Below are 20,934 nucleotides of genomic sequence, written 5' to 3' on the forward strand. Positions count from 1 at the left end.
TTACCTTCACCCAGGATGATGCCACAATATAAGCAAAAAATGATTGACTTCAACAATTGGCTTAGCTTCTGGTGTCATTCCAAGAGGATTCAGTATTTGTCAGCCTGAAGGCCTGGTCTGCAGGCCGCACTTCTTTGCCAGAAATGGTCTGCACCTAGACTTTTGGGTAATGTCTGAGGTGCTTGCCTCCCCCATAGTGTCTTTTTTAGGCAATGTTAAAACGACAAAATTTCCAACATAGCAAAATCCACTCAAGACAAACTCAAGGTTTTGCTGCTTAATGCTAGGAGTCTAAACACAAAACTGCACTCCCTAGAAGCACTCCTCACCTTGCAAGATGCTGATATCTGTGCAGTCACTGAAACATGGTTCAAGGCCGCAGAGAGCACCCCAGCTGTGCAAGGCTGCAATGCCTTCCACACGTTCAGACCTCAGAATGAGCATGAAAGAACCAAAGGTGGAGGTGTAGCCCTCTTCACTAAAGTCAAGTACACCTCCAGACATACATCTCAACCTCTTAGTGCTTGAAATCTGGACAAAGCGTGACATAACAGGGGAACAAAGGCACAAAAATAGGGACAGCTTTTAAATATTGCTCTTATTAACTTGGAAAGTTACTATAATAACTGGGTTTGTTTTTACATGTATTTTCTGAAGGATTTGAAGTCTGAAACTCAAATGTATGTCATTGTTTAGTGGTATCATTTATAGGTTAGTACACGGCTGACTGCCCTAGCGAGCCATTGTAAGCCTAGCCAATTATCCCTTGTGAGAGTCAAACCCTGCACCTTGTGTTTGTAAGGCAAACACCTTAACCATTAGGACACCCTCCCAACCCTTCTCAGGTCATCCCAGTGATTTGCTAGAAAATCACAAATTTCATGAGGAACAAACCAAAAATATGAGGCAAAAATCTGTACATTCTATGAATGTCTGGACATTTGAGAGGTTTGCCTCCAGACTGGACAAACAGTACGATTCTCTCAAACTACTGCATGCCTAATTAACTAAAGACAAACTACCCTACCACATAATTGCTAGCTATAGGTCTCCCTCCATGAACCAACAGAAGCACAATGCCTACTTGCACTTATTGGAGTCACACCATACAGTCCAACATCTTAGTCATGGGAGATTTCAATTATCTCTTCATTAACTGGGTAACATACACAAGCTCAAACATGCTGACCCAGAGGTGCCTGGACTTTTTCAGTGCTCTGGAACAGATAGTCTGTACCCCCACAAGGGGCTGTAATGTCCTTGACATAGTACTCACACACATGGGTGATCACTGCACTGTCCCTTTTTTAATTTCTCCAAGTCTTTTGGGTTTTAATACTATGATGGGGAATGGACCCCGTTCCTAAGTCAAAGTACAATTAAAGTTCATGAAATTAGTATTGTTTCAGTCTTTTTATGCCAGCCAGAAGTGCTCTTGCAGCACCCGCAATGTGCCCGGTAATGACGCCTTCTGCAGTTCATATGGGGCTACATATATTGATAACATATCTAAATATGATTGCAGATTCCTTTTTATAAGACCTGTTGCTCCTACTACTGTTGGAACTGTCTGGGTAGCTTCCTTCCACATTGATCTTGTTTCTGCCTGCAAATCCTGATATATTATGACTTTGCGTCTCTCTGTATGAAAAACATTGTAGTCACTGGGTGTGGCAACTTCAATGATCAATACTGCTTTTCTCTTCTTTTCATGGACCGCTATATCCATTTTTCTAGCATTTGTCTTTTGAATTGTTGGTAATGGATGATCCCATGGGATAATAGACTTTGTCATTTTCTATGATCCTTTGTGGCTCATGTTTCCAGTGTTTTTCAGCCACTTCATTGCCATAATGTTTGCACAATCCCCAGTGCAACAGTCTTGCCACATTATTATGCCTTTCAGTATACAGTCCTTCTTCCATTTGTATGTCACAACCAGCAACAAGGTGTGCAACTGTTTCCAATTCAGTTGTACAAAACCTACATTTGTCTGTTTCTCCCACATGTTCAATGGACTTTGTAAACTAGCGTGTACGTAGCCCACTATCCTGAGTCGCCAAAATTTTCTATACTTGCAACTATATTTATGCATTATCCACATTTCTTTCCTTCTCATCTTGTCCTTCACCTTATATTCTTTCTTTTGTTTTTTGGCACATTCTGTTGCTGCCTGATTTTTACTTACTTCTGGTTTGATTTCCATTCCTGCTTGACACCGATATGCTTCAGCTAGATTAAGCAGAGAAGTCATCTTGGATTTATTCTCGTAATGTTTTAAAACTTTCACTATGTTTGGGTGTTGTGAGGTAAGCAGATATGTGTGGAGTCCCATGATTGCAGATCTATACATGTGATCAGTTTCAAGGAGGTCCATCCCTCCTTTGGAACATGGAATGTATAATCTTGGTATGCACTGATTTTTATAAATCATTCAGTGAGCATGAAGCATCCTTCTTGTTTTCCTATCTAAGCTATCCAACATCACTCCAAAACTGTAAGTTAGCACAGGAAGAGCAAATTAGTTTATAGATTCTGTTCCTAGATGTCAGCACTGTTTTCAGGATTAATTTAAGTCTTCTAAAGTATGCAAAGTTTTATTTGCATTTGTTCACGTTTTATTGTTGATCCTTTATCAGTTCCCAAAGATTTATACACTCTGTCTTGCTCAAGTTCTTTTGTATCACATTCTTGTCCCAAACTGATGTTTTCTTGGTGCTGCAGTTTTCCTGCTTTAAAGGTTGCTTTTGTACATTTATCAAGACCAAATGAAATTCTTATATTATCTGAAAACGTTTTGACAACTTGCAGTTGTGCTTTCAGTTCGTCATGTGATGAGTTATACAGTTTCAAATCATCGACAAAGAAGATGAGAAGTCTTTACACTTTGTTGTTTTCTAGGAGCCAAATTATAGCCATGGCCTAAGCTGTTAAGTAGACGGCTTAATGGGTTAAGGGCAAGACAGAATAACAGCAGTGACAGAGTCACCCTGGAATATCCCCCTTTGAATTTTTATCCCTGTAATAATAATTTGTCCTTTATCATGGCTTAATTGCAAAGTAGTTTACCACTGTTTCATGGTCACTGTAATGTAGTCGATCAGTGTAGGATATATCTTATACATTTTTAAGTACTTTTTTATCGGGTCTATATTAGATCACCGAATGCTTAGAAAAGCGAATGGTGATTAATCAACCCTATATAAGCAAAAGCTTACAATCTCGAACTGTCAGAACAGCGATTTTTTTCCTAGGGAAAAAAATCGCTGTTCCAAAACACATAACACAAGCACACCAAGCAAACAGCAATCCACACACATACACCCAAAATCTGACACCTGACCCTACACTAAACTATACACACACCACTAACTATCCACTTACCTTAACACAAACCCTAACTCTAAGGTCCATCACTATTGCACACTCACCTCACCCGCTCCCTAACCCTAACTCACCTAACCCGCCCTAACCCTCACGTCCACACAATCACACACATACCTAACCCGCGCCCTAACCCTAAGTCGCCTAACCCGCCCTAACACTCACATCCACACAATCGCACACTTACCTGAACCCAACCCGTAACTTTCCACCACAGCACTGAAAATACAGAAGCAACAAAAACGGACAACCAAATTCTTTCCCTAGGAAAAAACTTTGGGATTCTGTTGCTTCGATATTTTAAGCGTTCGCTTACATAGGGTTGATTAATTACCGTTCGCTTTTTTAAGCGTTCAGTGATCTAATATAGACTCTCTTTTATCCATGAATGTGGGATACTATGAAATGCTTTTTTATAGTTGGTCCATGCCATACTTAGATTCTTCCACTTTTTACAGTTCTCCACTATGACTGTATTTTAAACAACAAATGAGCCTTTGCTCCATATGACATTATTTTATTGCCCTACTGCCATAATTGAGTTTTCTTCTAAATGACTATAAACTCTGTCGGCATCAATTTCAGTGTATAGTTTATACTGTACATCGTTGGAAGGCAAGGTATTGGTCTGTAGTTTTTAGTGTAGCTTGCGGGTTCACTCTTAAGTAGGAGCATTGTTTTTCCTGTTGTTAACCAAGTTGGTGTCTGTTCAGGGTGCACATATAAATAGTTCTTACTCATAGCTAAATCTTCGTGCAAAGATGTTAATACTTTTAACCAGCAGTTAGGTACTGCATCTGGGACTGGACTTTTCCAGTTAGAGGCTTTTCTTAACTTTGTTTCAATCTCTCTGGCTGTTACTTCATCCCATTTCATATTCCATACCTTTAAATTTCTTATTCTTTCTTTTACTTCTTTTAGCCATTTAGCATCTTTGTCATGTTCCACAGGCTCTTCATAAATACTTCTCCAAAATGTATCTGTTTGTATGCACAGTCCCCTGTGTGATGCCCTATAAATCAGTCTCATTCGAAGTAACTGTTGGACCCCACACCCCCGAAGGAGAAGTGATAGTATAAAAAGTTTTATATACCCTGCAGTCACAGGCAATAAAGGCTGCAATGCAGAGATGTACACAAATGTCCTGTATAATCATCTTAGCAACTGTACAGACTTGGCTATACCTGATTGGATTAAAAACAGGCTCTATAGATAAAACAAGCCACCTTGGTGGACATCTGTTATAAACATATTGTGTAACAAAAGGAAGAAACTGATGTCCAAGAGCAGGAATTCCCTCCACAGACTGAACAAGCAAATCAGAAGTCTTGGAAAGTTCTCTAAAGCTACTTATGAAGCTAAAATAGCATCCCTAGCCAAGGGCAATCACAAGGCATTCTTTAACTACATCCAAAATGTAAAACGGAGTGCCCAGCTATGTGCTAAATTGGTAGTAGATGGTACCACTCACACTATAGGGGAGAAAATTGCCAACCTTCTAGCTGACAGATATGGTGCAGACTTCACCCCCCTATCCCAGCCAGTCATACCCCAGAGCATAAATGGCACCAGTGCTCTACCTAGTATCTCTAGATATCAAGTCGTATCTTCGCTCTCCAAAGCCTAAAACATGGCCTCATTGGGACCAGATAACATCCCAGGGTGCTTACTAAGCTATCTAAAACAGGACCTAGCTGACCCACTTGCCGTTCTCTTTAACCATAGCCTGAGAACTGGCTTTGTACCAGCAGAATGGAGAACACAGTAATCCCCTTGCATAAAGGGGGAACCATCAACTGACCCTGGGAACTATAGACCCATAAGTCTAGCCAACCTCATCTGCAAGGCCGTGGAAAGGATCATCGTGGACCTTATCAACAGGGATATAGGTGACCTTCAAACTCTAGATCCAACCCAGTTTGGCTTTAAGTGAAGATTGTGCTTATTGAACCTGGTAGACTTCTTTGAGAAAGTCACGAAAGCCCTGGATGAAGGTAAGACAGTGTGTACTACTTGTCTGGACCTAGCCAAAGCTTTTGACATAATTCCCTACTCAGGTATCATTGAAAATCTCTCCCAGCTTGGTGTTAACCCTTACATCACTAGATGGGTATCTAATTGGCTCACAAACAGAACACACAGTGTCAAAGCTGGTGACTCCACCTCTTCTAGTAGACCCATCACCAGTGGCATACAGCAAGGTTCTGTACTGGGCTCTTTACTATTTGGAATCTATTTCTCGGAAGGCCAGGCTAAAGTAGACTGACTTTGGCTTACTTAGTTCACTGATGACTGTAAACTAGGTGTAGTCATTGAGTCCACCAGCGATGTTAACATATCGCAGGAAGGGCTAATACAAACAAATGACTGGTGCCAAAGTCACAGTTTAAAACTAAACACAAAAAGGTGCACTATTATCCCATTTGGCAAAGCAGAATTCCCCACTAATTACAATATTGACAACACTTGTAATTATGAATATTTGCCTATTAATGAAATTATATATAGCCACAAATTGGTTGAACCCAGCCCAGACATCGTGGGAAAATTTCAGATTGTTGGCAATAAAACACATCTTAGCGCATAAACTGTTAATTAGTGATCACAAGAAAAATATCAACAACATAAAAATCTGGGAGCAAATTTTTAATATTATTTTGGCTTAAGAGGTTGCTATCCACTTTTTCTCGGGAACCAGAATATAGTCTAAATCAACCTTAGATTAGATAGAAAATGTACAGAAAAGACAGATTGTTGGCTTGGATTTGTTAATGTTGGATTTTTTTTATTTTTTTATTTTCCTTTTGATTGTGAGTGCTGTACCTTTGATCAATACATGAGGTTGATATATATGTGAAATTAACCAATGGAAGCATTTTGTATATATTGTATATAATGTGTGAATTTGTAAAATGGTTGTGAAAAATAATAAAAAATGATTATTGAAAAAAAACAATATTGACAACACCCCTTTAAGTTCAAACCCAGTGGTGTGAGATCTGGGAATACAGGTTGATAACAATCTGAACTTTGACCACCAGGTTTCCACAATGGTGAGGAAAGCTTTCTACATTGCACATCTCATAAGTAAAGACATTGCATCCAGGTCTAAGGATGTTATAACCCCACTTTACTCAGCCCTAATCAGATCATTAATAGAGTGCAATGCTCCCATTTATATGTATTTCACCAGACACCTGTATCAACTGTAGAGACCACAGAGGTTTCTCACTAAGAAGATACAGGGCTTCCAAACCATGACCTACATGGATTGACTGAAAGCCCTGTCACTAAACTTGGTATCATATAGGCTAATGAGAGGTGACTTGTGCCTGGCCTGCAGGGCAGTCTCTGACCCCAACCTAATGGAAATGCTACACATCCGCAAATCAAATGGCACTAGAGTCACTCGCTCAAGGAATGTCAGCCTTGCCAGTGACATTAACAGTACATGCTGGAGAGACGGGTATTGCTGTAAACTAAATTTCCAATTCATGTGAAGCAGAGCCTCCTCAGTGACCCTACTCAAGTTCAGCCTAGAACAAATGGATGGATGACCAAAAATTCATGCCAGGGGTGGAACCCATGTCCTTCATAGACAGGGGTAGTTGGTGCTGTTCTGTAAAGTACGTCCATCTAACCAAGGACAATTGGGGGAACTTTGGATTAACATGGCCCAGTTTATAAAAGCTCTAGGGCTGCTAGCCTAGTAACCTGCTGTGAACCTATGACTGTATAAACCTATGAATCTGCATCACCTCTAGTTTCCTCAGCTGCTCTGACTTTACTGTGAGTGCTTGTGTACCATACGGTAGTACTGGTTGCACCACTTTTTTCTATACCTTACTTTTCAGCATCTGCAGCAGTCTTCTGGCATACACTGTATTTGCTACTCTGTGCCAGTTGGCTGTAGCCCCTCTGATTCTAGTTTTGACCTCCTCATTTGGATTTCCCTTCTCATCTACGACCCTCCCAGATACTTGAAGCCATTAACATATTCCACTGCTTTGCCTTCTATCTCAGTTTTCAGCTACTTCTGATTTCCCTCATTTGCTACCGTTATAACTGTTTTATCTCTACTCAGTTTCATCCCATTTACCTTCAGTTTTGCATTCCATTCCCTTAACCTTTGCTGAAGTTCTTGCTCAGAGTCTGCCTGTAATGCCACATCATCTGCATACAACAGCTTTGATTATCTGTCCCCACCAATCTGTTTGCTGATGTAGTCCATCAACAATATGAGCAGCAGGGGCTATATCATATGATCGAAGTACCAAAACTTAGAATCATTAAAGGACGAACTTTAATGACCGAAGTCTCAGAACTTCGAACATACACACAAAAATTAAAAACAGTAAAAAAAAAAAAAAACGCTCTATGCAGCGTGGCAAGCCCCCCTGCACCCTTCACACCCCCGCTACTTAAATATACCAACTCCGAGATCGCACTACATTGCAGTAAAGGGAAATCTTCCATTTCCGCTCTCTATGGCGATCTCCGTTATATGCTTCGAGATTTTACAACTTTGATCATTAAAGTTCGTTCTTTAATGATTCGAAGTTGTAAGACTTCACTCATATGATAGAAACCCGAACAACAGTGGTTTCCGAACTAAACCCTGATGCACATCCAGTCCCACTGGGAGACCAAAGACTGTTTGTACTTAAGTCACTTGGTCTTTATACATAGCTACCACTAAATCTACTAATGTTTCCACGACTTCAAACCATTGCAGGGCTGCCCAAATCTGCTTTACTGGGACCTTATCATATGCTTTCTCCAAGTCTGTGAATACTCAGTTGGACTCTTTCCTAATCTCTAGTTTTTTGTCAAGTGTCTGTCTCACTGCAGACATCAGGTTGGTTTTGTTTTATCCTGATCTGAATCTGAACTGCTCATCTCACCTCTTACTTTCTACTACTCTTCATATTTATCAGTCACCCTCTCCAGAACTTTAATTTACTGTTACAGGAGTTTGAGACCTCTGTACTGCCCATAGCTGTAAATGTCCTCTTTGTTCTTGAACCTCATTGACAGGGGCAACAGGTGCTAACTTGGGGATAAACTCTTGGCTAGGTTTGTACGGGGCTTTGGGGCCATTAGCCTCGTAACCTCCTATGAGCACTGGTACTAGTATGCTTATTTTCCAGTTGCCTTTCTCTCCACACTGCTATGAGTACACTCAGGAGCTATTTCTCCTATATCTCATCCAACTTCTTGATCATATCTGCTGTGACCTCATCTGAGGCTGCTGTTTTCCCTAACTTCATTTTCCTTAGTGCTGTTCTTACCTCTTCCATGGTGGGCTTCTCCTCTTCTTTCATCTTAGTTTGTATCTGGGGCAGTACAGCTTTTGTAGGGTTTTTTCATTCAAAAGCTGCTAAAAGTACTACTTCCATCAGGCTTTGATGTCTTGTGGGCTGTTGAGCAGATTGTTAATGGCATTCCTTACGAAGGGTATCTGACTATGTCCTTTATCTTTCTGTCTTTGTCATGCAGGCTAATAAAGTTTCTTTGTGCTATCTACTGAGTCACTTTCCGGAAGCGTTTAGAGTGCCTCTGATGTTTTGTTTTTACTATTGCAACTCTTCTCTTAGCCAGTAGGTATTCCTTCTTGCCATAGTCTGTCTTTTCTGTCTCTCACTTTTTCCTTGGTGACATTACTGAATATGGCCAAATTACGTAGAGCCTATTTTTACACTGTCAAGTGACACTGCATGCAGTCTTTGATCTGTGTTTACTCATCCTGAGGATGCTACATACCACATTTGATATCCAAAGCAATTAGTCTGTACAACTCTTTCCATATAGGGCACAATTTAGAGTCTGTGCTGCTGCTCATAGCTCCATTCCTGGATGAATTTGAGGTGGAAATGCATCTCATGCTTTTGGGAGGTGGGAGTGACCCCACAGAGACCCAGGGAGAACATGCAAACGCCATACAGACATTGGCCAGAGGTCAAGATTGAACCTTGCACATGGTAGACAAAAACTTTAACCATTATGCCAACTAGTCTCTTTTTGTGAGGAGAACTAGATAAATTATTCACTTTTAGTGGGAGCTGTGAAAAAGAATGCACAAGAAAAAATAGTAAGTTAGTACTGGGTGCAGACTGCCTTGTCAAAACTAAAGTACTTGGTACAGATGATAGGGCAGGATGAAATTGTGAGAGTCGGGACGAAGCAAAAAAGAAATGTGATAAACCAGACGAGAGAAGATTAGTATATAAGGGATTGAAAATATGGTTGACGCAACTTGCTGATAAGAGATAAAAGCAGAAGTCAGTAAACCAGACAGCACAGTGATTGATGATTTTGAAGAGTAGTGTAGTAAGTAAGGAAAGAGAAAGTTGGAAACATTTTCTAGATGGAGATATTATGGAAACATATTGGAAAAAGATAATCTGCCTTCTCAAAATTGTGATTAAAGCAAGAAAATGCATGATTTGCTGATAAACATGCCAACAGGATTTCCTCTACACATCTACTAGATTAGTGAAATTGTTCTCTAGAACAAGTCTAGAAATCTAGATTGTTGGAGATGCCTGGAGGGGGGAGGGGAACATGGAAGCATGTGGTTTGGAGTTGTAGAATTCTTGCAGAATGTACATCTGCTTGTGGACACTATCACTGCATCTAACCATGCCTTCTAGGGCCTAACTAACCTCTCCACAAAGTAATATTTCTTTGACAGTGCATAAACACATAAAACTGCATGCATTGGGTCTGTGATCCTTATGGTCTGCTGTTTAAAGTGATCTATAAAAACGACTGTATCTGCAGCCTACATGTGTAAATGACTTCACACTCTGAAGGAATTACTGTTAGATGGTATGAAACCTTAGATTTGTCTGCTTTGGTTAGTACTATTGTGAGTAGTGACCTTAAGGTGTAGGAAGAGAACTGCAGTTATTTAAGGTGACCTATTCAAGGGATAAGATTGAAAAATCATGTGGATAGATCACTCCTGTGAAGGAAGAGTAAGATGTCCTTCAAGGATGCATCTGCAGTCATAAATATGGGTTGTCCTGCCTCAGGCAGCCCTTCGGTCGGCCAGATTCCAAAGTCTGGGTCTGGCCTCGGCTGATGTCGCACTTTCCCCGATGTCAGAGCTTCTGGGGTATAAAGGCATCAGCCGACACCATTGTCCCCTGTCTTTCTTGCCGCGCGGTGCCCGAAGCAGAAGCTGTTCGCAAGTGCCGGTCGGTCAGATCCAGAGATTTCAGCTAACGAATACTTCTAAAAAAAGCTAAGTACCCCGTTGGGGACTCTTTCTTGCCTCAGCCGATGTCAGACAAAGTAAATAATTGTTTAACTTGTGGGAAACAAATACCTCATAAGGATTTCCATTCTTACTGCCTTCCTTGCTTAGGCCCAGAGCACGACGTATCAGCTTGTTTAGCCTGTGCCTCTTTCAACCGACGGACTCTTAAACGTCGGTCGGAGTTTGCAGAAGAGTTTTTTGGATCCGCTTTTGCATATAAAATGCCGTCGGAGACTCCGACTACACATTTAGCCAAAAAAACAAGGAAAAGGACCGAAATTCGCGGCCCGCGGTTTCGGCTGAAACCACGGTTAGGCCTACCGCGAGTGTCTCGGTTTCGGCTGAAACCGAGTCCTCGGTTCTTACTTCTGCCGAAATCATACCTCCGACAACCGAGGCCAGAGAGGCCCCAGCTGCGTCGGCTACAGAAATCCCTACCAAAGAAGCAAGCGCACAAGAATTGTCCAACACCATTCCCTTGGACATTTCTACTCCTGCACGTGGGGCAGCTAGGCCCCCTGCTTCTATGTCTATTAAGGCCTTCTCCAGAGCTAAAGCAGCTAAAATTTCAAAAGCCTTACCTGCAAAAGCTACTTCTCAGAGACCTTCCTCAAGCTCTCAGATTCTCAGCCTTGCTGAGGACCTTATATCCATGATTAGGGGTTCCCAACCTCACCCAGACAGGACCTCCCACCCTCCTCCTGACAAAAGGCCTAGGACTGAACCCCCTGAACCTCTCTCCTCAGACTACTTCTCGGATGGATCTGATTTATCAGACCATCAGGAAGGGCCATATTCTCCTTATGAGGATTCTGATGCAGAAGACTCTATTCCTTCTGCCTCCCCTCCTGAAGAATTTTCCTTTGGAGAAACTTTGCATTCAATGAGGGAACACTTTCAATGGCAGGGTAAGGATTTCTCTGATTCTAGAAAAAGATTAAGAACCTTTTTACACTTACCACAGCATAGGCCTTTAGCCATACCACCTGTGCTAACTGTAGTTGATGATGCATATAATGATGTCAGTTCTGCCCCTGACTCTCTTCCCCCGGCCCCTGCCAAACCTGACAGATATTACAGGGTCCCGGATTCTCACTTCCATTTGTATAAAGCCCATGCTGCAGACCCAGAAACTATATCTCAGGGCCCAAAAGGTGTTGCAGCTGCCACGGCCAAAAACCCCCTACCCTCTGAAAGAGAGTCAAGAGCATTAGAGAGATGGGGAAAAAAGGTTTATACATCTGCTACTCTTTCTGCCAGGGCATTAAACTGTCAATTCCACATGATACAGTACCAGGAATATTTGTTAGATCAGCTGAATAAAAAGCTTTCTTCTACTGAACCTTTAGACCGAAAGTCCCTTCAGGATTTGGTACACAACTCTCAGCAGGTCAGTAATCATTTCTTAAAATGTGGCTATGATGCACTGGAGGCTTCATTTAGATCAGCTATGACTGGGGCAGTAATTCAAGACATGCCTGGCTAAAAGAGCAGTCCTTGCCAGACCATGTCAAGGCTAAACTCCTAGATGCTCCAATGGAGAAACAAAGTTTATTTGGCTCCCCTGCACAGGAGATTCTAAAGAAAGTGGAAGAAAAAGCAAAATCTGTGCAAACAGTAAAGGATTTTCTGCAAGTTCAACCTCCGAGGTTCAGCAGAAACTGGCCTTCAAAGAATTGGTCCTTTCCAGACACCTCCAGAACACAGAGGGGCAGGAATAGACGCCCAAGAGGCAGAGGTCAATCAAAGGGTGCCTACAGGGGTCGTCAGTGGCAGCCTGCCAACCAGAGGAGTACTGCCACAGCTGCAACTACAACCACTTCCACAGGACAGACACAATAACTTGACTCTGATTCCGCCTACCAGGGAACAACTGGAAGCACCCTTGGGCGGAAAGCTGTCTTTATTCTTGAAAAAGTGGTATTGCATTACAAAAGACAAATGGACATTGCAAACCATAGACAAAGGATACAGGTTTCACTTCCACACTTTTCCAAGAAGGAGCGGAATGCCACACCTTCCACCAAACCAGAAGCCAGAGGCTTTAAGACAAATCCACAATTTACTTCAGATGAAAGCTATAGAAAGGGTACCACCTGTGGAACAAGGCCAAGGATTTTATTCCAGACTATTCCTTGTACCAAGAAAAGAAAACCAATGGAGGCCTATTCTCGACTTGTCCGCACTAAACACATATCTCATTGTGCCAAAATTCAAGATGCTGACCCTACAGCAACTTCTTCCCATGTTGGGCAAGGAGCCTTGGCTGGTGACTCTAGATCTCAAGGAGGCATACCTGCACGTCCCTATATGACCAGATTGCAGAAGACACCTCAGATTTCTTGCAGGATCAGAGCATTATCAATTCTCAGCATTGCCCTTTGGCTTATCTACTGCGCCCAGAGTATTCACGAAATGCCTGGCATCAGTAATTGCACATTGCAGGCTTCAGGGAATTCAAATCTATCCATACCTGGATGACTGCCTAATACAAGCGGACAACAAGACAAAACTAATAAAGGATTTTGCCTATGTCATGCACCTGTTACAGGCCTTGGGATACACAGTCAACATCCAGAAGTCAAGACTAGTGCCATCCCAAAGGATAACATTTTTGGGTGCGGATCTGGACACAATGACTCAGATGGCTTTTCTCACAGAAGAAAAACAAAAGCAACTTCCAGTCTACTTCATGGCTTTGACAAGACAAACTCAGCTCACTGCAAGGAAAGTCCTGCAGGCCCTGGGTTACATGGCATCCTGCATAATCTTGATCCCGCATGCCAGGCTACATATGAGAAAATTACAATGGTACCTAAGGAATGTATGGTCTCAACACAGGCACAGTCTAGAAACCATGATACCAATCATTCCATGCCTTTCAACAAACCACACCCAAGGCAGAGCATCACCACGGACGCCTCAGACCTAGGATGGGGAGCACACATGGAGGACAAGTGTATCCAAGGCCTATGGTCTCAGGACCAGCTGAACTTGCACATAAACCTAAAGGAGATGCTGGCGGTGAAACATGCAATCGAGACATTCAAATCATTCATCCATCAAGGACATCTGCTGATAAGGACAGACAACACCACAGTCATGTGGTACATAAACAAGCAGGGAGGCACGCATTCCTACCCTCTTTGCCGGATGGCAATGGATCTGTGGAACCTAGGCCTTAATCTCAACATCCAGCTGCAGGCCAAATTCGTACCAGGAAAAGAGAATTCACTAGCAGACAGCTTAAGCAGCACTACCATGGATGCTCACGAATGGATGCTGCATCCAGACATCTTCAAAATCATAAACAAATGGGGAATGCCAGAGATAGACCTGTTCGCCTCCCCACTCAACCACCAACTGAAGAAATTCTGCTCAAGAGTATACCATCCACAAGCCTGGAGGGTGGACTCTCTCTCTTTCAACTGGAATGCTTTTCCACCTCTCCCATTGATGTACAAAGTTCTCCCATTGATGTACAAAGTTCTACTGAAGATCAGGGAGGAACAGCCAAAGGTGATACTGATAGCTCCAGACTGGCCAAGGCAGCACTGGTACCCGCTACTGAGAAGCATGTCTCGGGCGAACTCATGGCCTCTACCCCTATGGCCTCTTCTTCTAACGCAGAACAACTTCTAGACCCTGCATCCAAACTTGAAAATACTGCAGCTAACTGCCTGGAAAATTGCTTAAAACAAAACAAAACTGTTTTATCTCAGAGGGTCAAGGACATTATCCTTGAGGCTCGCAGACCCTCCACAAGGAAGACATACTCAGCTAAATAGAAGAGATTCCTCATTTGGAGCGCATCAAAGGGTACAAATATCACACTGGCAAACCTAGCACACATCCTAGAATATTTAGCAGAACTGTTCCACAATGGCCTGTCCTATTCTTCCATTAAGATTCATGCTTCAGCAATCTCAGCAGAGTACAACATGGATCCACCTATCTTCTCTCACCCTCTCCTCAGACAATTTTTAAGAGGGATCAAAAATGTAAAACCTCCAAGGAGACCCCCTCTGCCTACATGGGATCTCAATTTTGTGCTGGAAAAATTAACATTACCCCCTTTTGAACCAGCAGCATCAGCAGACTTACAGTTCTTATCTTGGAAAACTGCTTTCCTTCTGGCAATCACTTCAGCAAGAAGAGTATCCGAGTTACAGGCACTAATGGCAGTGCAGCCTTTCCTTATTTATCACCAGGATAGAGTGTCTCTGAGAACCAATCCTACTTTCATGCCAAAGGTGGTATCCAGGGTATCCTTGAACCAAGCTATTCATTTGCCTACGTTCTTCCCTAACCCACAGAACAGGGGGGAAAAACTATTGCACACCTTGGATGTACACAGACAACTATGCTACTATCTGGACAGAACTAAAACCAGCAGAAAAACTGACCAACTTTTTGTAGCATATGCAACTGGAGTGCAAGGAAAAGCAATTTCCAAACAGACAATTTCAAAATGGATAGGAAATTGCATTTGTTTTTGCTACTCTTTTCATGGAAAGACAGCGCCTGAAAATATCAGGCCTCACTCCACAAGAGCCACAGCTACCACTACAGCTTTCCTACGAGGGGTGGCTACCAAGGACATTTTAGAAGCTGCTACTTGGAGCTCCGTGCATACATTTGCCAAGCATTACAATCTACCTTTATACTCCAGATCCCGAGCAGGTTTTGCAACTGCAGTTTTACAGGGGATCTTAACTACACTATCCTTATCTTAGTACCTCCTCCCCCAGTTTGGCTATGGTATTCTACCCATATGTTATGACTGCAGATGCATCCTTGAAGGACATAGTACAGTTTTTACCTACCATAAATGTAGATGTCCGATAGGTATGCATCTGCAGTCAGGATTACCCACCCTCCTTCCCCTCTGTGGTACTCCTAGGGTACTTACCCCTTTTTCAGCTAGCTGGGGGCATCTATTATGGTGTATTTGTTTGTATGTATATTTGTGTATATATATATATATATATATATATATATATATATATATATATATATATATATATATATATATTGTTTGCTACTGTTTGGAATTTTCAACATTTATCCAAATTTAGCCTTCCTAGAGGGCACCTGGCATCTGGGGCAAGAAACACTGAGGAAAATGGCGTCGGCTGATGCCTTTATACCCCAGAAGTTCTGACATCGGAGAAAGTACGACATCAGCCGAGGCCAGACCCAGACTTTGGAATCCGGCCGACCGAAGGGCTGCCTGAGGCAGGACAACCCATATGTTATGACTGCAGATGCATACCTATCGGACATCTACATTTATGGTAGGTACAAAACTGTACTTTCCTCTAATTGTATTAACAGCATTGTGACAAGCCTAACAGACTTGCACATGTGAATTTTAAAATGTTTTTAGTGCAGTAGATAGATATTGTTAGTGAATTTTTAGAAGATATTTAGTTAAATTTAACTTGTGCAGAATTTTGATTATTAAAATACTTGTATACACATGTACTGAATATTGTACAGAGATTTTACATAGATAATATGTTTCATTCTAGATTTCAGAACCTAGGTATACAGTGTGTAAAACGAAAAGAAGTCAAAGATGCAGTCCTGCTTAGAATACAACGAAACATCAACCCCTTTAATGGTAAGCAATGAAGTCTGTGGCACATCTGATTATGTAGTTGCTGCTGACCAATTTGTTAGCGGATACTGATTGTAGTGAGAACTTACAGCTGATTCCTGTAAACATCTAGCTTGAATTTGCCTGCCATGTATTCATGTATTTTATAAGATAAATTGTCAAGTTTACAACATACTAGCTTCAAGAAGGTAATCCCATGTTGATTTATTCTTCTTTCCAGTATATGTATATGTTTTCCATTTCACTGTTGCATTATTCTTAACTGAAGAATCCCCTGGCAAGGAAGCCTGCTGTCCAGCCAGTATAAACAAAGCCTTTAGGTTGTTAACGATGCACCGTATGTCACATGTATTCTCCCCGTTCAAGGCATAGAGCATAAAGGTGACATCCGGATGTATCATCTTCAGAACTTTTTGACGCCAGTCAGGATGCCATCTTTGATCGTCGGTCTAATTGCTCAAGTTGTTCTTGGTTACCTAGCCATTCAGATAAGTGCCCCATTGGAGTTTTTTGCTTATTCTTTTTTGCTTTTGCATTTGTGCTGTTGTGGGATCTCATGTCATCCAGAAAGGGTAAATGCGAGGATGGGAGACAGATTCCCCATAAAGACTGTCATGAGCAGTGCTTCTTTTGTTTAGGTTCTTCTCATGACGATATATCTTGCACTATTTGTCAGGCTTTTGTTCCAGAGACCCTGCGTAGTCGCCTTTCATTCCTCGCTATCTATCTAGAAAACCAGCATCTAAATCTTTTAGTGGAAGATGCTATGGAGGGTACTTTCCGGCCTGAGGGTAGATGTCTTTGAAGAGGAAGGGCAAAAAAGTCAGGTCATATCCTTCGGCTGTACCTCCTCCACTGGACATCTCTCTTGAAGCTGGTGAAAGCCCAGAGGATCGTCTGGTTCCTGGGTTGGATTCCTCTGCTGGGACCATTTCGGAGGCAGGCATGGATCCAGCCTCTGGCATGTCCTCAGAAGCCTTGCAGACATCCATTTCAGATATTCAGGGGGAACCATGGCTGATTATCACTGAAGGGCCTAGGGAGGGTCCTCGGATACTGGTAAGGGATGAAGTCCTGACTATGATTGCTAAATGTAGGCCAATGTTGGAGCCTTCTACATTTCATAAGGTGGACGTTCCTGTAAGAAAGAAGCAAAAGACAAAACTTGTTTCTTCTCCTTCTAAATACCCTCAAAGTGAATGGCAGACTTTTACATAGGGGTTGTTCAACACTGTTATGTACTTGAAGCCTCCTCAAGGGGTCTCTGTCCCAGCGCCTCCTTGGTCATCCTCCCTGTTCAAGAGATCTAGGGATCAGGATTCCTCTGAGGAAGAAGAGGATTCTGATGAGGAATCTCTGGCCTGTTCTTCCCAGAGTCCATCTTCTTTGGATTATGTCCCTGCAAAAGAGGAGTCTGCTAGTCCTGAATCTCCTTTTGAGGAGATATCCTTTTCGGGATACCATTGCCAGGAGGATAGAATTCTTTAAATGGGATTGTTCCCAAGTATCTTAAGTGCAGAGGAGGTATTATGAGCTCCTTCAACTGGAGTATCCTAGACCCTCTGCTGTTTCGGTTTTGGCTGCTTTATTAGATGCCTTTTCTTCTGCTTCTCAGGCCCCAGACTCTAAGCCCCATGCTCCTAAAAAACGGATCAGGTTTTATAAAGTGCCTGATGACTGCAGATTCCTTTATAAATGTCCATCTGCTGACCCTTCGGTGGTGTTTTTGGCGTCTGACAAGCCTTCTAAATTACTGCCTTCTACCAAGCTTCTTCCTTCTGATCGGTACAGCAGGACTGTGGAAAGGCAGGGTAAAAAGGTCTATACTTCAGCCACCCTAGCTTTTCGGGCTACTAATTATCAGACTCATATGAGCAGATTTGTTTTGGCTCTCCTTTCCCAGGCTTGCCAGGTTATTTCTGACCTTCCTGATTGTGAGGAAAAGACTTCTTCCTTGTCTCTGTTAAGGGCTTCTTCCCAGATAGCTCGCCATTCCATTGAATATAGTTATGAAGTAGCAGATGCTTCTTCTAGGGCTGCTGCTTCTGCCTCTTTGATGTGGAGTTACAAGTATTCCTGGCTATGGCTTCAACCACTACCTGATGATATTAAGGCTAAGTTGATGGAGGCTCCTCTGGAGAGCAAATATTTGATCTGAAGTAGGATATTCATTTGTCTGCAACCTGTGGGTTATGGATCCGATATCGGATCCGAACCGGCATAGTTTCCAGCTATGGATCCAAGCTCTCAGCTCCTCCCCTCACCCATAATGCCCTGCTCTACCCTCATGACCTCAGATCTTGTTTGCCGCGCTGGTAACTGGATGTGGTTTCTATAGCTCTCAGCTAAGTGGAATTTTCTTGTACTAAAATAGAATATTTTTGCTTTCTTTAAACTTTTTTGTGTGAAAGTTGTAGGTTTCCTATTTTTATTGACTGTTTTTAGTTTAATTTTATTTACAGTAGTATATTTTATTCCCTCCCTGGCAGTGCGTAGAGTGTGTGTGAGGCCTGTGTGCTTTATAGTTTATTGTTTTAAGTTACTTCTGTAACTTTTGGTTAATTTTGACTATGGCTGACCAGCCTAAGTCATTTTCTCTAAATGCTCGAGTGTGGCCATAAGCTCTCACCGCTGATGGCCACACTCGGTGTGTTAAGTGTCTTGGGGTTGAACACCTCACATCTGGCTGTTCCATTTGTGCAGGGTTCAACCCCAGGGCACTGAGGAGCGGAGGTCCAAGCTGGTCTTGGCGGGTCTTTACCGCCAGACTCGGCTCGACCCCGCTCCTTCGGGACTCCTGCGGCTGCAGCTGTTCCCCTAGCACCCCTCCTGCTCCTGGGACTCAAACTCCCGCTTCAGGACAGGAGAGGGATGCATCTAAAGGACCGGAGGGAGAAGCACCCAAGCGGCGGGCGAGACCTCTGTTTCGGCCCGCCAGCCAAGCTGGCTTCTCCCGGCTCCTTGTTGAGCGGTCTCCTCCTTCTCGGCTCCGGTCACCTGTGTGCTTCTCACGGGTCCTGAGGAGGAGGAGACCCGATCTCAGCGAGGCTATCGAGGAGGCATTCCAGGCCTACCTCGGTAGCCTCGTCGAGATCTACCCATAGCCTTGGATGCTGATCTGGACGGATGATGCGAAGGTTCATCCAGGCCCAGATGCAGATGGGAGTGCTCTTGCCTCCCTCGGGAGCTCAACACCCTTTTCAAGCCTATTGCTCCTTCTCCGACCCGCTTCCGGGTTGAGCAGCTGGAGCCGAGCAGCCGGGCCGGGGAGGTCGGAGCCGATAGTACTGGTACTTCGGATCCGACCATGCCCTCGAGTCGTCGGACCCGATCTCGGAGCCTGGATCCGAGCCGGATCCGGGGATCAGTGCTCCTTCGGCGCCGTCTGTGTCGGAGCGCACTGTCCCTTCGGATCCGAGTGCTTGCGCCGGCTCCGATCCACTCTTCGGATCGAGGGGAGCCGATTGTCGGATCCTTTGGTCGAGGTCGGCTCCCTTCGGCTTTTGATGTAGTGGAGAGGGCTCTGTTGAGGGTTCCGGACCCCGGCACTTGCTTCGGCTCCGTCCCGCGCTCCCTCTGCACTGGGCCAGGCTTCCACCATCCGGCCCCTGGGACAGCCCGTTTCTGTGCCCCAAGTTGCTCCTATGGAGCAAATTGCTGCTTGCGAGGACTGCCCTGACAGCCCCCGAGGGGAGCCTCCTCGCAAGCATACGTAAAAGAGGAGGCACATTGACTCGCCTGAGTCTCTAACTAAAGACTCGGACTTGGAGGATGGGGAAGGCTCCCCACGGTCACCCCGAGGATGTCTCCTTCGAGACATCATGGAAATGCTCCGTATCAGGGGTTGGTCTGCCCCCAAGTCTTCCTCGGACGAGTCCGTGTTCTTGGAGGCATTCGAAACGGGCCCGTCTACCTCTTGGGTGTCCCCCCCTGCCGACCCCCTGGTGGACCTTATTACCACCAGGGCGTGGAAGGAACCGGACACCGTGGAGCCAATTCCCAAAAGACCTGATAAAATCCTTAGCCCGCCTTCTGACAGGACCCATTGGAGTAAGGGGCCTCCTGTAGATGCCATGTTGATGGCGGCGGCCACAAAGAGGGAACTGGCTCAGGAGAGTCCCTCAGTCCACCCACCGAGCAAGGAGTCTCGGATGATGGACCGCTTGGGAAGCGGATGTTCAGTTCGGCGACCTTCGGTAAGGGCGCTGAACTATTTGGCACATGTTATTCGGATGCAGCGAGACCTTATTAAGAGTACGCTGCATCCCCTGAGTCCATTTCGGAGGAGGACAGAGCTCTGCACTCCACCAAAATGGCCACTCTTAGGTCAGTCACAAATACTTCTATGCGGCTACTCTCCCATGCTACGGAGGGCGCTAGAGCTGCGGGACAGGACTGGTCACTAGACGTCAGGCCTGGCTCCGCCACTCATTTTTCTGAGCCCTTCAAGGCGTCGTTTGAACGCCTTTGATGGTTCTGCTCTGTTTGGCAAGACCGTTCATGAGCGTTGACCCAGAGCGAGAAGGACGGAAGACGCTGTCTGCCGTCGGAATCCGCTTCTCTGCACCCCAGAGGCCCTATTCTAGGAACCAAAAGGGTCAGAAGAAGATGTGGTTCGAAGTCGCAGCAGTCCCAGCCTGCTCGGACAACCAGTCCTTCCGTG

General features: G+C 43.9%; 1 protein-coding gene across 1 annotated transcript in view; it reads left to right on the forward strand.

The window, feature by feature from the left end:
• The window catches only part of LOC122788078 (proto-oncogene c-Rel-like), a 1,849,952-nt gene that overhangs the window by 605,014 nt on the left and 1,224,004 nt on the right, over positions 1-20,934 (forward strand). Inside the window, exon 4 of the mRNA XM_044055006.1 lies at positions 16,183-16,274. Coding sequence (XP_043910941.1) covers positions 16,183-16,274 — 92 coding nt within the window. The remainder of the gene's footprint in view (positions 1-16,182; positions 16,275-20,934) is intronic.

The sequence above is a fragment of the Protopterus annectens genome, chromosome 1.part2, assembly GCF_019279795.1.
Source record: "Protopterus annectens isolate FY-2018-M chromosome 1.part2, PAN1.0, whole genome shotgun sequence".
Taxonomy (NCBI): Eukaryota; Metazoa; Chordata; order Ceratodontiformes; family Protopteridae; genus Protopterus; species Protopterus annectens.